This window comes from Sinocyclocheilus grahami, unplaced genomic scaffold (assembly GCF_001515645.1).
Source record: "Sinocyclocheilus grahami isolate Dianchi unplaced genomic scaffold, SAMN03320097.WGS_v1.1 scaffold344.1, whole genome shotgun sequence".
NCBI lineage: Eukaryota > Metazoa > Chordata > Actinopteri > Cypriniformes > Cyprinidae > Sinocyclocheilus > Sinocyclocheilus grahami.
The window spans coordinates 306,069-319,185 of record NW_015505523.1 but is presented as its reverse complement, the minus strand read 5'-3'; the positions used below and the strand labels follow the sequence as shown (position 1 = coordinate 319,185).

The 13,117-nt window shown below is 36.9% G+C and overlaps 1 protein-coding gene across 1 annotated transcript in view; it reads right to left on the bottom strand.

Moving 5' to 3' along the window:
• The window catches only part of LOC107548164 (calpain-5-like), a 41,998-nt gene that overhangs the window by 9,969 nt on the left and 18,912 nt on the right, over positions 1-13,117 (bottom strand). The window contains exons 4-9 of the mRNA XM_016228731.1: positions 5,776-5,984; positions 5,477-5,669; positions 4,316-4,509; positions 1,596-1,673; positions 290-485; positions 57-179 (exon numbers count right to left, since the gene is read on the bottom strand). Of these exons, the coding sequence (XP_016084217.1) occupies positions 57-179; positions 290-485; positions 1,596-1,673; positions 4,316-4,509; positions 5,477-5,669; positions 5,776-5,984 (993 nt within the window). The remainder of the gene's footprint in view (positions 1-56; positions 180-289; positions 486-1,595; positions 1,674-4,315; positions 4,510-5,476; positions 5,670-5,775; positions 5,985-13,117) is intronic.

Here is a 13,117-nt window from a genome sequence, read left to right as displayed (position 1 = left end):
GCTTTATCTGCAGGCAGATGTGAAGGTTTGTATTGTGTTGGAATGTAATTTTGTACCCTATGGATGTCAAATCCAATGGCCAGGTGCTCGCCTTTGCCCTCCTTTGGAGTAGCTCTGCGTTCCTTTTGCTGCAGGCAGATCAGCACCTCATCTTCCACTTTTCTCACATCAAAAACATACTGTGGGCAGAAACATACACTAAACTCAGTCCAATGAAGACCCAAAGCATCAAATGCCTCCAGGACAAGAACAACATTTTAAAAAGGCAGATGCACACAGGCACACTGACCTGTGGGTTTTGCAGAAACGTGGCTTTATGGTTAATGCAGCCTCCGGCGCGGTTGCGGAGCGGGTCGTCTCGGTGGATCCAGGAGCCCCTCATCACCTCCTCCTCCCAGGTCTTATGAATGCTCAAGTAAGACGTGTTTATCAGTCGACACAGGATCAGGTCGGTGAAGTAGTGAGAGAAATCCTCAAAGTTCATCCTGGTGAAGCAGTTTACAGCCAGTTGGGGAACAGAAGTTTATGATAAATGGAGAATTTAGGTGTTTATCAGATGCATTGGGGTACAATAGTATAAAACCTGGATTTAATAATCCGGATAAAATCGGATTTAAATCTGAGATAAAATCGGATTTAAACACAGAAATAAAGATTTTGAAGCAAAACAGGGTAACAACAAACACTAAGATATTCTCAAATTGTTTTGTTCAGTTGATCTGCTTTTTACAAAATGTTTAACAATTTAACCCTTGAAGGTAATACAAAATGGTTCAATATGTTAACATTAGTCATTGCATTATATATCATGAACTAACAATGAGAAGTATTCTTTACAATATTTACTGTATTAATATAGCTTAATTTCCATATATATTAATACATTACTATCATTACAAGGTGTTTTAATTAACATTACTGTATTATATGCAAACATTAATTTACAATAGTACGTTTCTTAATTTACATTAACATAGATTTACAAATGCTGTGTAAAAAAAAAGAGAGTAAAAATAAACATATATTTACAAATAAATTAACATTAACCTAGATTACTAAATGCAAACAATTTTTTCATTGTTAGTCCATCATATGTAATGGAGTAACTAATGTTAATGATTTTGGATTCATGTTTTAGATTAATGCAAATTGCAAATTAACTGCAAAGTGTTTAATATATAATATAATATAACGAATAAACAATATATTGATACATTTCCTAGATTAATAAATTGTGTAGAAATTGTTTATGCTTTAACCAATACTTCAAGCAATTAAGATTAGTTATTGCATATATTAGTTATTTTCATTATAATGAAAAAAAACCCTGGGGTGCTGTGTGTACATTAATGAGGAAAAAAAATTAACTTAAATGATTTTAGCAAATGGCTGCAATATAACAAAGAGTGAAAAATTTAAGGGGGTCTGAATACTTTCCGTACCCACTGTATATATATGCACACACACACACACACACACACACAGTATATGCAAAACAGAAGCATTTTGACTAGTAGTCTCAGACTTCTGGAACCCATCTGTGTTAAGACACTATGATCTACTGATCTAGAAGGTAAGAGTACAGCGAGCCTCACCAAAACTCTCCATCATCCTGAACAGTGACGCCCAGCTTCTCTCTCTCACTCTTGCTCACTTTCTTCCACTCTTCTGAGCTACAAAACAGAGCAGTGATTACTCATCGTACACCAGACTGAGAGAAATAAACATTCACACACGACACACACGACTATACTCACTGACAACAGCCTGCGTCCAATAACCATCAACTAAGATTTCCTAGAATTTTGTGAAAGAAATAGAGCACTTAACCAAGTATTTCTAATCAAGCCCAGAATAAATAATTCATCAAGCAGAAATATGAAGAAAGATTGCCTTCACCTCAATAAGAGTCTTCTGGCTGGCCAGTAAATAATTCAGAGGCAAATATAACCCTGTCTGTTGTAGCACTTGAACAAAGACTGATGAGAAGGATTTTCAAGATTTTCCTCTCTGCAATTACACAGCCCCATTTTAATAGTATGTTGCTACTTGCAGTGGTGGATATTTAGGGTAGGTGTCATCAAACAAGAGCACAGTTATTTAAATGAAAGGAGGTGGATGTCTTCTTAACACCCTCAGACCTCTGCATTTCAATCACAGCAGCTTCCTATTTTATACCAGCCTGCCTGGCTTGATATCTCAATTTCACACCAGTCAGCGATAAGAATAGACACTTCGGCTATGTGTTATTTATACTGAAATCATCTCAAGAGGAAGGAGAGAAATGGTTTTCTCTAGCCTCTGAGGAAGTATAGCACTACACTGCAGGAAGCTAGAGAAGGCAAAAGGACAAATCATTTCTGTATGTGCTTTCACTCTGTTTTTGTAGAGATTATAAAGAATTGAGTGTTGGGAAGATGTGTGTCTGATGAAAAATGTCTGATCACAACGCCACGTCGTAATATAGCAAGTGCTTCAACACATAGAATTTTGGTGCTCATTTGGAAATTTGGGTTTGAGTCTGGCTTGCAACTAGGGCTTTCTTTCACACTGTCAGTCCAAATCTGATTATTGTGTATCGGATTCTAAATGACTGACTGTCCACACTGTGTATCGCAATGGTTCAGATCCCAGATGGGTTCAGATGGGTCCCTCTTTCATTTTCTGCAATATCTGCATTGGTTTCTATGTCAGTGAAGTTGCATTTCTATGCCTACACCAAAAATGTGGCTTTATTCCATGCTGCCATCTCCACCAGTCTCAAAATTTAAAGAGGAGTGTAAACTGTGCCGACTAGCAGTATATTGTTATTTTTATCTCGACCTGCACTTCACAACAACACAACCTTGTTTCTGCAAACACTGATTCAAATGACATTTCAGAAAATCTGATTCAGTCTGACCGCTCTAACATTTTTTTTTGCCACTTAAAATGTAAAAATGTCAGACATTGTTGTAGGAAACATGCTGACAGTTGGTGCAGAAACAATGTGTTTTTGGGAAGTGCAGGTCGAACAAAAACGTATTATAAAATCGGATAGTTTACCCAAAAATGAAAATTCTGTCATTAATTACTCACCCTCATGTCGTTCCAAACCTGTAAGACCTTCGTTCATCTTTGGAACACAAATTAAGATATTTTTGATGAAATCCGAGAGCTTTCTGACTCTGCTTTTTCAGCAACGCAACTACCACGTTCAAGGCCCAGAAAGGTAGTAAGGACATCGTTAAAATAGTCCATGTGACATCAGTGCTTTAACCGTAATGTTATGAAGCTACGCGAATGCTTTTTGTATGCAAAGAAACAAAACAAAAAAAAAAGACTTTATTCAACAATTTCTTTCTCTTCCATGTCAGTCTTCGCCACTATTCATTGGTACTCTTGTGAATGGAGGCGGAATCTGTCCTGGAAGGGGAGAAATTGTTGTATAAAGTCAATTCAACGGAACTGAAACTTAAAGTGGTAGTTCTCGTGATGTATATGGAGGGTCAGAAAGCTCTCTGATTTCACCAAAAATATCTTAATTTGTGTTCCAAAGATGAACGAAGGTCTTACGGGTTTGGAACGACATGAGGGTGAGTAATTAATTACAGAATTTTCATTTTTGGGTGAACTATCCCTTTAATGTGATTTTTTTTTTTTTGCGGTTTACACTTGCTAAATATGATCAGATTCCAAATGGATGTGCACAAAAATCAGATTTGGACTGACAGTCTAAACAAGGCATTAGCTCCCTTATCTCCCATCATAAAAAATTAAAAAAATAATTCAGTTTCTTTCTAATTATTCCCAAACCTTTAGTTTTACTTACGTTTACCCGAAGTACCCCATGACATTTTCAAATAATATTTCAATCCTTTAACAACACATCTACATATTCACAGTTCTCTAATTTAGATTATTGGTCACATGCAGGTAAACTAATGAAATGTTTCATGTTTTTAGTAAGGGATTTATTTTGATTGTTTTTATTTTAAAATGATTTATATATTTTAATTTTACATGCTTATGACCTACTTATTAGCTTTCCATCAACTCATACCCCCTGCAGTTTCCTCACAAATCCACAGGCATTTGCAAACCCTGTCATACACCATGCTCTAGATCAGGGGTGTCCAAATCAGATCCTGGAGGGGCACTGTCCTGCAGAGTTTAGCTCCAACCCCAATTAAACACACCTGAACCAACTAATCAAGCTCTTTAGACTCATTTGAAACTTCTAGGCAAGTGTGTTGGAACTAAAATCCACAGGATTGGATACCCCTGCTATAGAGTCTGTATGTAATACCTCCAATCCAAGAGGGGGCAGTCTCACCTATCGCTCCATGGTCCACTCCACTCCTTTTCACCCCAGGGGTTCCTCATGCGAATCATGTGTAGCTTTTCTGACTTGAAATACGCCAGAAGGCCATGTCCCAGACGGACCTTGCGAACGTCGGTCACCGCATAGGCATGGCCTTTCACTAACCCACAGTCCAGTCTTGCCTCCATGTCTTCAACTGTGGTTGCCTGTACACCAAAGTTCAAATTTCAGTTAGATTGCTGAACATCAATTTCAAGTCTATCCAAAAGCATAATAATCTTTATCCATGATTAGAATGCAAGCACATGAACTGTCTGTGAATTATCGATTATGAAAATATCGGCCGTTATTTCATGGTACAGTGAAATATGGTGATGTTAATCAGTAGGAGACAAGCCACGCCCATTTATCACACTCCAGTGAGCAGAGGGCTTGCTGTGCAAATGAAGCTGGCAATATGCATAGACTTGTAGGCTCTGTGACATGAATAATTGTGTCGACATAATCAAGACTAAGTTGTAAGAATGGACAGAGTGACTGAACTTGGACATGAAAGGACTTTGTTGAGTATTTAACAGAACATTTATAAATCAATGCAAACCGTTTAATTTTCTCCTCAACATTTGAACAAAAGCCCTTAAGTTGTGGTGAAACTTGATAAAGTTGTTTCTGTTATGATCCCCAGATAACCTGCTTACATAACAGACCTGTCTGGCACATCAGATGATGCTGTTCAAATGAATTTCTAAATGTTTCTGAACACTCAATTGAGTTCTCTTTTGCACTGAGAGGCATTTTATTTGATATCCTAGTGAAGAAAAACAACTTCCAGCTATGAAGATATTCAAAAACTTAGTTTTTTCCCCATGTATGAAAGGAATCACAGACCATTGATAAGCAAGTCACACACAATCAAAGATTGCTTTGAGTCTGGGAAGGTAGTCTTATAAAAGAAAATAAATGAAGGCAGAAAAAATGATGGATGGCTGGATTAATAGATGGATGAGTGTCTGAATACAAATCTTGACAGACGTGAGACAAATGCTGATCAATAATATGTACTACATGTGTTTCCATAGTGTATAAATATAGGAATAAATATAAAAATATAATATATATATAAAGTATACTGTACTAAAATATACTAAAATAAAGTAAGAGTGTCCTTCTCACCCTGATAGAGCAGCTGATAAGGCCATCTCGATTATGGACCTTGAGCACTCTCTCAAAGAGTTGGTTTCTGGCGACTTCATCCTGAGGAAACTGGCCTTCCAGAAGGTCCATGGGTTCTGACACGCCGCCAGTAAAGTCCACCAGGGCATCAGCTGTGTTTCCACCATCCAGGGCCTCATAGCAGCCATAAACTCTTGAATGGTATAGAGAAAGAACTTAGCATCACTATGTTATCACACTACTTGAATGTTAATCTCTGTATAGACCTTTTGAATTTGTCTGCTGCCTGAACTGCTTACTTGGCATAGGCTTTTTCCACAAGGGCACTCCAGAACTCGTTGCTATCATTTGAATGGCAGTACACCAGCTGGTTATCCACTGTGGGGAGACGGTCATCGATCACCACGTCCACCCATTCCCCAAACCGCCAGAAGCGGAAGTGGAATATTCCTGCATAAGAGTCTGCCTTCTCTGGATCCCATTCCTGCTCCTTCCAGTCTGGGATAAGCTAGAAAGAGACAAAAGTGACATGTAGTGCCATTTCAATTTTAGTAAAAGTTTTTGTAATTTTGTTATGTGCATTTGTCATTTTTTATTAGTTTTATTCTTAAATTTTTTTTTGAGTTTCAGAAATTTCAGTACTTCAACATAATCTTATTTTATTATGGTTAGTTGATAAGACAACCTTTCTCATTTTTATTTAAATGTTTGGATACACTTTACTTACAGCCTTTATGTATGATGCATTATAAAAGCAGTTTTAATGCAATAATTATGCCTTGTAATGCACCTTATAATGCATTGTTCAATCTCATGAATAATTGTAACTTTACACTTATCAATTCATTGATACAAATTGCATCTTAAATTGATTTGGTTATAATTATTTACGACATGATGTAATGCATTACAAAACACCCGCACTCAATGTATGGGGAACACTGTAGTCTCATAATTGAAGTGTAAATTCTGCAGATTACATCATTGTCCAGTATTGTACTATCAGCAATTTATTATAAAAACGTTTTCATAATTGTAAGATACATATTTACATACATAATTATTCAGGTGCATGTGTAATAACTTGCGAAAACTTGAGGCTACAGCAGCACTTCTTCTTCGTCGTCTTGTCTGATGCACTCAACCAAGCGGCAACCTTCTAGTCTCTCTCGTGAAACCAATACGGAAGTGACTAAAACTGCAATTCATCGACTGGCCACTAGAGGCTCGCTCCAAAAGGGAGTCAGTCCCATAGACTCCCCATGATAAAATGCCCAAATTTACAGCAGAAAAAAATATGTTTACAGCCTGGTACAAAAGTGGTTTTGGTCTATATAGCTAATTTTGCCCTTCATGACAACTGTGAGGGGGTTGAACTTTTTTATAACTCATCCGTTTAAATTATTTTAAGCCTTAAAGTTCTGCATAATTAAGGGTGTGGCCACTTGAGTGACAGGTGGATTGCCGCTGCTGTCACCACCGTCGAGCTAGGTGGGCGTGGTTTCAGCAACCAGCTCCCGCCTCTTTGCCCATTTTCGATTATCCGGGAGTGACGCGCTGCCAAGATGATGACGGCCGGCTCCGCCTACTTTAGGCTTCAAAAACGCTCTTCGGAAACCTACGGGCAACGTCACGGACACTCCATATTTTTATACAGTCTATGGTTCTAACCACGACCTCGCCCCTCCCCAGCCCCCAACCATTCGAATTTCTGTAGGTGGGAATTATTTTAATGATATTCTAATGGGCCTGGAAAACAAATGCTGTAGTCCAAACGAGCCGTTCGTTGTAGTTCTTGAAAATTGATTTTTTTTAAAAAGGACTTCGAGATTTGTAAGTTTTAAGATCTTTTATATGCCCAAACATACACACTGACTAAAATTCAAAAAGTGAAAAAGCATAATAGAACCCCTTTAAGTAAAGTGTTACCAAATGTTTTTCATCCACTATTTTATTTAAAAGTTTTCTTTTAAATAAAATAATATTTATCTAATAATTGTATTAACATGATTAATGATTTTTAATAGTTTTAGTTAAAGCTGCAGTCCGTAACTTTCTTTGGTTAAAAATGATCCGAAATCAATATTTGAGCAAGTACATAACCAGCCAGTGTTCAAAACTATCGCCTTACTTTAGCCCGAATCACAACGGTTAGCTTATAATAATGTTTTCTAATATGAGTGGTACGGGTAGGTTTTCGCGGGAAATTCGAGCATGCTGCTGCATCATTACGTCATGTCTGTAAACATAAAGAAGTTGTCCCAGCTACTAGGTTATCGCATGTGAGGATCCTGCAGGTGGCAGATCGTTTTTCTCACAGCAGCTAGAATAATTGAATGTCAAAAAATCATTTTGATGGCGGATTGTAATCCAGAAAGGATTATATGAAACACATGTGAATGAAATTAAATAATATTCCAGTTTTAAATGTGTTTCTGATTACAGATAGCCTGGGATTACACAAGATTTGTATTTTAAAGAAAACCAGTTCGAAGGGAGCATAGTTTGCTTTTTGGGTTAAAATAATTTCTTTGTATGAAATTCAAATGGTATGACAATTAGTGATTAGACTGTACAGAAATTGAAATCTACACACACACACTATACTCATAGTCACGCAATGCTGATGTTGTTAACATTAATAATCTGAGAATAAAGTATAACAATAATAATAATTTGCACGGTTTGATGTGATATGAGCTAATCGATCGTTATATTAAATCACCATTGGTAGCACGATTTATTGTAATGCTTTTTCCTCAGTTGGTCAGAACAAATGTGGCAGACTTGATACGTACTTGTTCAGATGACTATATCCGGTGAAAATTCTTATTTGGGTCATATATTCCAAGACGTAGGCTAGAATCTGTGATTACTAAGTATAGGATTCACACCGGGAATATATAGGAGCCATGCCAGAGTACAACCCACGCAAGGAAGATAATTCCGCAAGTAACTGCAATTCCAGGTTTTCAAACAGAGAGGGCGACAAAGAGGTAAAACTTACGGACTGCAGCTTTAACAAGGACAATACACTTGACCTATTAGGCAGACAAAATTCTTGTGTTTGCATAATAACCTCTAGTTTTTTTCTATTAATTAAATTTAATTGTGTTTTGATCTTAAACTGATACAAGTACTGTACAAGTACTGAACAATTACTGTAAGTAATGTATAAGAGTGTATGTTTTTAGTACATTTTGTCAAACTGCTGCAAACCTGTGCAGGAAAATAAGAAGATAAGAACTGAAGAACAAAATAGCGTTCTAATGTTGTTTAAGATTTTTTTTATTTTATTTTTTATTTTTCACATTACCGTCAACTAAATATGTGACCCTGGACCACAAAACCTGGACCAAGTCTTAAGTAGCACAGGTATTTTTGTAGCAATAGCGAAAAATACATTGTATGAGTAAAAATTATTGATTTTTTTATGCCAAAAATCATTAGGATATTAAGTAAAAATCATGTTCCATGAAGATATTTTGTAAATTTACTACCATAAATATATCAAAACCTAATTTTTGATTAGTAATATGCATTGCTAAGAACTTCATTTTGACAACTTTAAAGGTGATTTTCTCAATATTTAGATTTTTTGCACCCTCAGATTCCAGATTTTCAAATAGTTGTATCTCAGCCAAATATTGTCCTATCCTAACAAACCATACATCAATGGAAAGTATATTTATTCAGATGATTTATAAATCTCAATTTCAAAAATTTTTACCTTATGACTGGTTTTGTGGTCCAGGGTCACCTATTAGTTTTGTTGATAAATAATATTTGATCACATATTTTATTTTATTTCTCATCATTTGTCATTTTAGTCAAAGAACTAAAATTAATGACATGACAAAATACTGTCTACATTTACAGGATATTTTCATCAAAAGAAAAAAAATAAAAACAAAAACTCGACGAGTTTCCAATAACGTGTAATATTTCGTGGATCAGGTTCATGTCATTGCTTATCAATTTAAAAGTTCATAAATACAGACAGATGCAGGTCAAAAAAGCAGCATTTTCCTGAATGTTAAAGACAATTGAGGGAAGGACACCAGGGTGATTTGGATGTTGTATAGGACAACTACATCTCTTTCATCCTGAGCGAGTCCTCTGGGACAGAACAGAGATTAGATTTCAAGTACACCTCTGTGGTAATTGTTCCAAGAGGAGCAGGTCCATTATCTGGGCTCAGGTACACATTGTGATGCTGACTGCAGGTGACTTCTGTTCAGTTGGGAGTAAACTCTATCGACAGTGAATGTGAAACAAACACATGTAGCAAACACAGATGTCTCGAATTCCCTCTTGGAGAGCCCAGCATTGCTGTTGCCCAGAGCAACAAACATCTAAACAAAAACCCACACTGTGAAATAAGTTGGTTTCAGAGCACAAGGTCTCACTGTGGCACTCATACCACAGAAGTCACACGGTGGATAACAAGCCTAATCTGGCCAGACAAGAGAAGAAGCCCTAAGCTATCAGGTTTCAAAACATCTTCACTGGGAACATGTCTCTTGAGCTGACGTTCAACCCTGATATACAGCTGACGGAGATGATGCGTCTGAGAGTACAGTCTCTGCAGCAGCGAGGCCAGAAACGTCAAGACGGAGAGCGTCTACTGAAGTCCAACGAGCACGTCTACCATCTGGACTTCTCCGAACAGGCCCTGCATTTCACCCGCTGGAACATCCGCATGTCCGCACCCGGCCGCCTCAACATCATCGCCACCTCCCAGCTCTGGACGCCCGACCTGACCCACCTCATGACCCGCCAGCTCCTCGAACCGACAGGCCTCTTCTGGAAAAGCGCAGACGACGATCTCATCCAATGCTACGAGGCTGACGCTCAGGAGTTCGGCGAGAGGATAGCCGAGCTGGCCAAGGTTCGCAAGGTGATGTATTTTCTGTTCGCCTTTGAAGACGGCTTGAGTCCGGAGAACATCGAGTGCTCCATTGAGTTCCAGATGTGAGAGAACTTTAAGGGTACGGCGGCTTTCTGTTGAGTCTACTTAACCTAGACCAAGTAGTTTAAAATTATATTACAATAAAATTGTATTTTATGACCAGATCTTGAGCTTTATCTGTCTGATTGTTCATGTTTAGCTGTTTTTGTGAGTGTGATGAGACTTTAACCCAAGATAAATCGCACTAATAATTCAAGAAGATCAAAATTATTTATGAATAAAGCAAAACCTGTGCTTTTAGTGGTTGTAGTTCTTTAAATAATTAATGTACTGGGGTGTAATGGGAGTGCCCTTGAGCAGTGGTTCTCAATCTTATAGACTTCAAGGCTCCTTAATGTCCACGATAATATTCGAAGCCCATGACTATTCCATTTTTTTCTGGATTAAAAATAGGAATTTTACTCACAATTTCTTCCTGATAAATATTTTGGGCTTGGTATAAACACAAAAATGTATATTAATAAAATATATACAAATGTCCATGGAGTAATAACATTTTATACATTTTCATGACTTTCCAGGTCTGGAAATCACATTTTTGAAATCAGACTACCTCATATATCCAGGTTTTTCTAAACTGTGGGAATCCTGGTTCTTCAAAGGCTTATATGAATGCTTGTTTTGTCTTATTTTAAGTCATTTTGAGATAACCACTGCCCTTATGTATCCATGCTGGGTGCATGTGACTGGGTGTGATAAAAGGTTGCTGCAAAGACACAGGGCAAGGATAGCAGCACACACACACCTTCATTTATCAATGCCCAACCGTGTCAGGAAAACAAATGACAGGATGGGGGAGAGGAGTCACATGGGAAAGCCCTGTAAGTCAACCCCTTCATGATGATGTGTGTTTCTAGGGGAGAGGAAATGTTTCCCTAGGCAGGGGACAACACCTCACGCCCAGGGGAGGATGCGGGGAGACCGAAGCTTAACATTTAAGCTAAATAACAGTTCAGAAACCATTAACCATTAACACCCTTTACCTGTCTACCTCCAACAAAGCTACAAACAGAAACCGAAATACAGTTTACACCAGCTGGAACTACAGGGTGTGTGTGTGTGTGTGAGTGTGTGTGCATTCATGAAGCCACAGGTGAGTGGATCTCTCCCCTGTTTAACCATCATCAGGTAATGGTTCCTAATAGAGCACCCAGATCCTATGGCAGGCTGCCACTTACAGCTGCTAATAGAGCTCAGAGAGACTGTTTTGCTCCTCCTCGCTGCTTAACACACTCTTTATATAAGGTAAATAAAATATATGTAAATATAAGCTTGTAAATATAAAATATGCAAGAATATGTACGTTTAAATCCCACAGTCTTATGGGAAACCTCTGCAAGTATCAAGGGAAAAGTGATACATGTAGGCAAAACTTAAATATTTTTTGTGCTTGCTGAGCAAAACCTATTTCTATTGGGCAAACCATTCAGCCATAAAGTGATTATTTAATGAGTTCTATAATTCTATACATTATTCTATAATTGTATATACTAGAATTATGGTGACACTTTATTTTAAGGTCCAATTCTCACTATTAACAAACCATTAACTATGACTTTTGCTTAACTAAATTCCTAATTTGCTGCTTATTAATATTTAGTAAGGTAGTTGTTAAGTTTAGGTATTGGGGAGGATTAGGGATGTAGAATATGGTCATGCAGAATGTCCTCTGTAAGTACTAATAAACAGCCAATATGTTAATAATAATCTAATAAGCAACTAGTTAATAGTGAGAATTGGTCCCTGTACTAAAGTGTTACCAGAATTATGTAGTATATTTTTATGAATAAAAAAATAAAACTAACACTGAACAATATGTAAAAAATGTACATACATTTATATTTTATAAAATACATTAATAAAGAAATATATGATAAAATATTATTAATAATATCAAGGCAAAAGTCATTTTAAACCAAATCTAAATATTATTGTATTTGATTCAAAATAAATTACTTATACAAATTCAAAGTAAATTTGTATAAGTAATTAATTTGATTAGTTGTTTGATATAATATTAATTAGCCTATGTCACATACAGTCGTGGTCAGAATTATTGGCACCCTTGGTAAATATGATCAAAGCTGCATTGGTTAATCATTTTGAACTTTTATTTTAAAAATTCACATAAATCTAACCTTTCATTGGAGAATAAGAATTTAAAATGGGGGGAAATATCATTGACATAAATGTTTTTCTCTAATACACATTGGACACAATTAACGGCACCCTTTTATTCAATGCTTTTTGAAACCTCCATTTGGCATAATAACAGCTCTGAGTTTTCTCCTATAATGCCTGATGAGGTTAGAGAGCACCTGACAAGAGATCAGAGACAATTCCTTCATCCAGAATCTCTCCAGACCCTTCCGATCCAGCTCCATGATGGTGCTTCTTCTCTTCAGTTCACCACACTCATTTTCTATAGGGTTCAGCGGTCAGGGAACTGGAATGGCCATAGCAGAAGCTTGGTTTTGTGCTCAGTGTTTGTTTTTAAGGTTTGTTTTTGGATTATTGTCCAGTTGGAAGATCTAAACATGGCCCATTATAAGATTTCTAACAGAGTCAGTCACTGTTTGATTTTTTTATCTGTTGGTATTTGATATAATCAAAGATGCCATGTATCTAAACAAGATGTCCAGGACCTCCAGCAGAAATATAGGCCCACA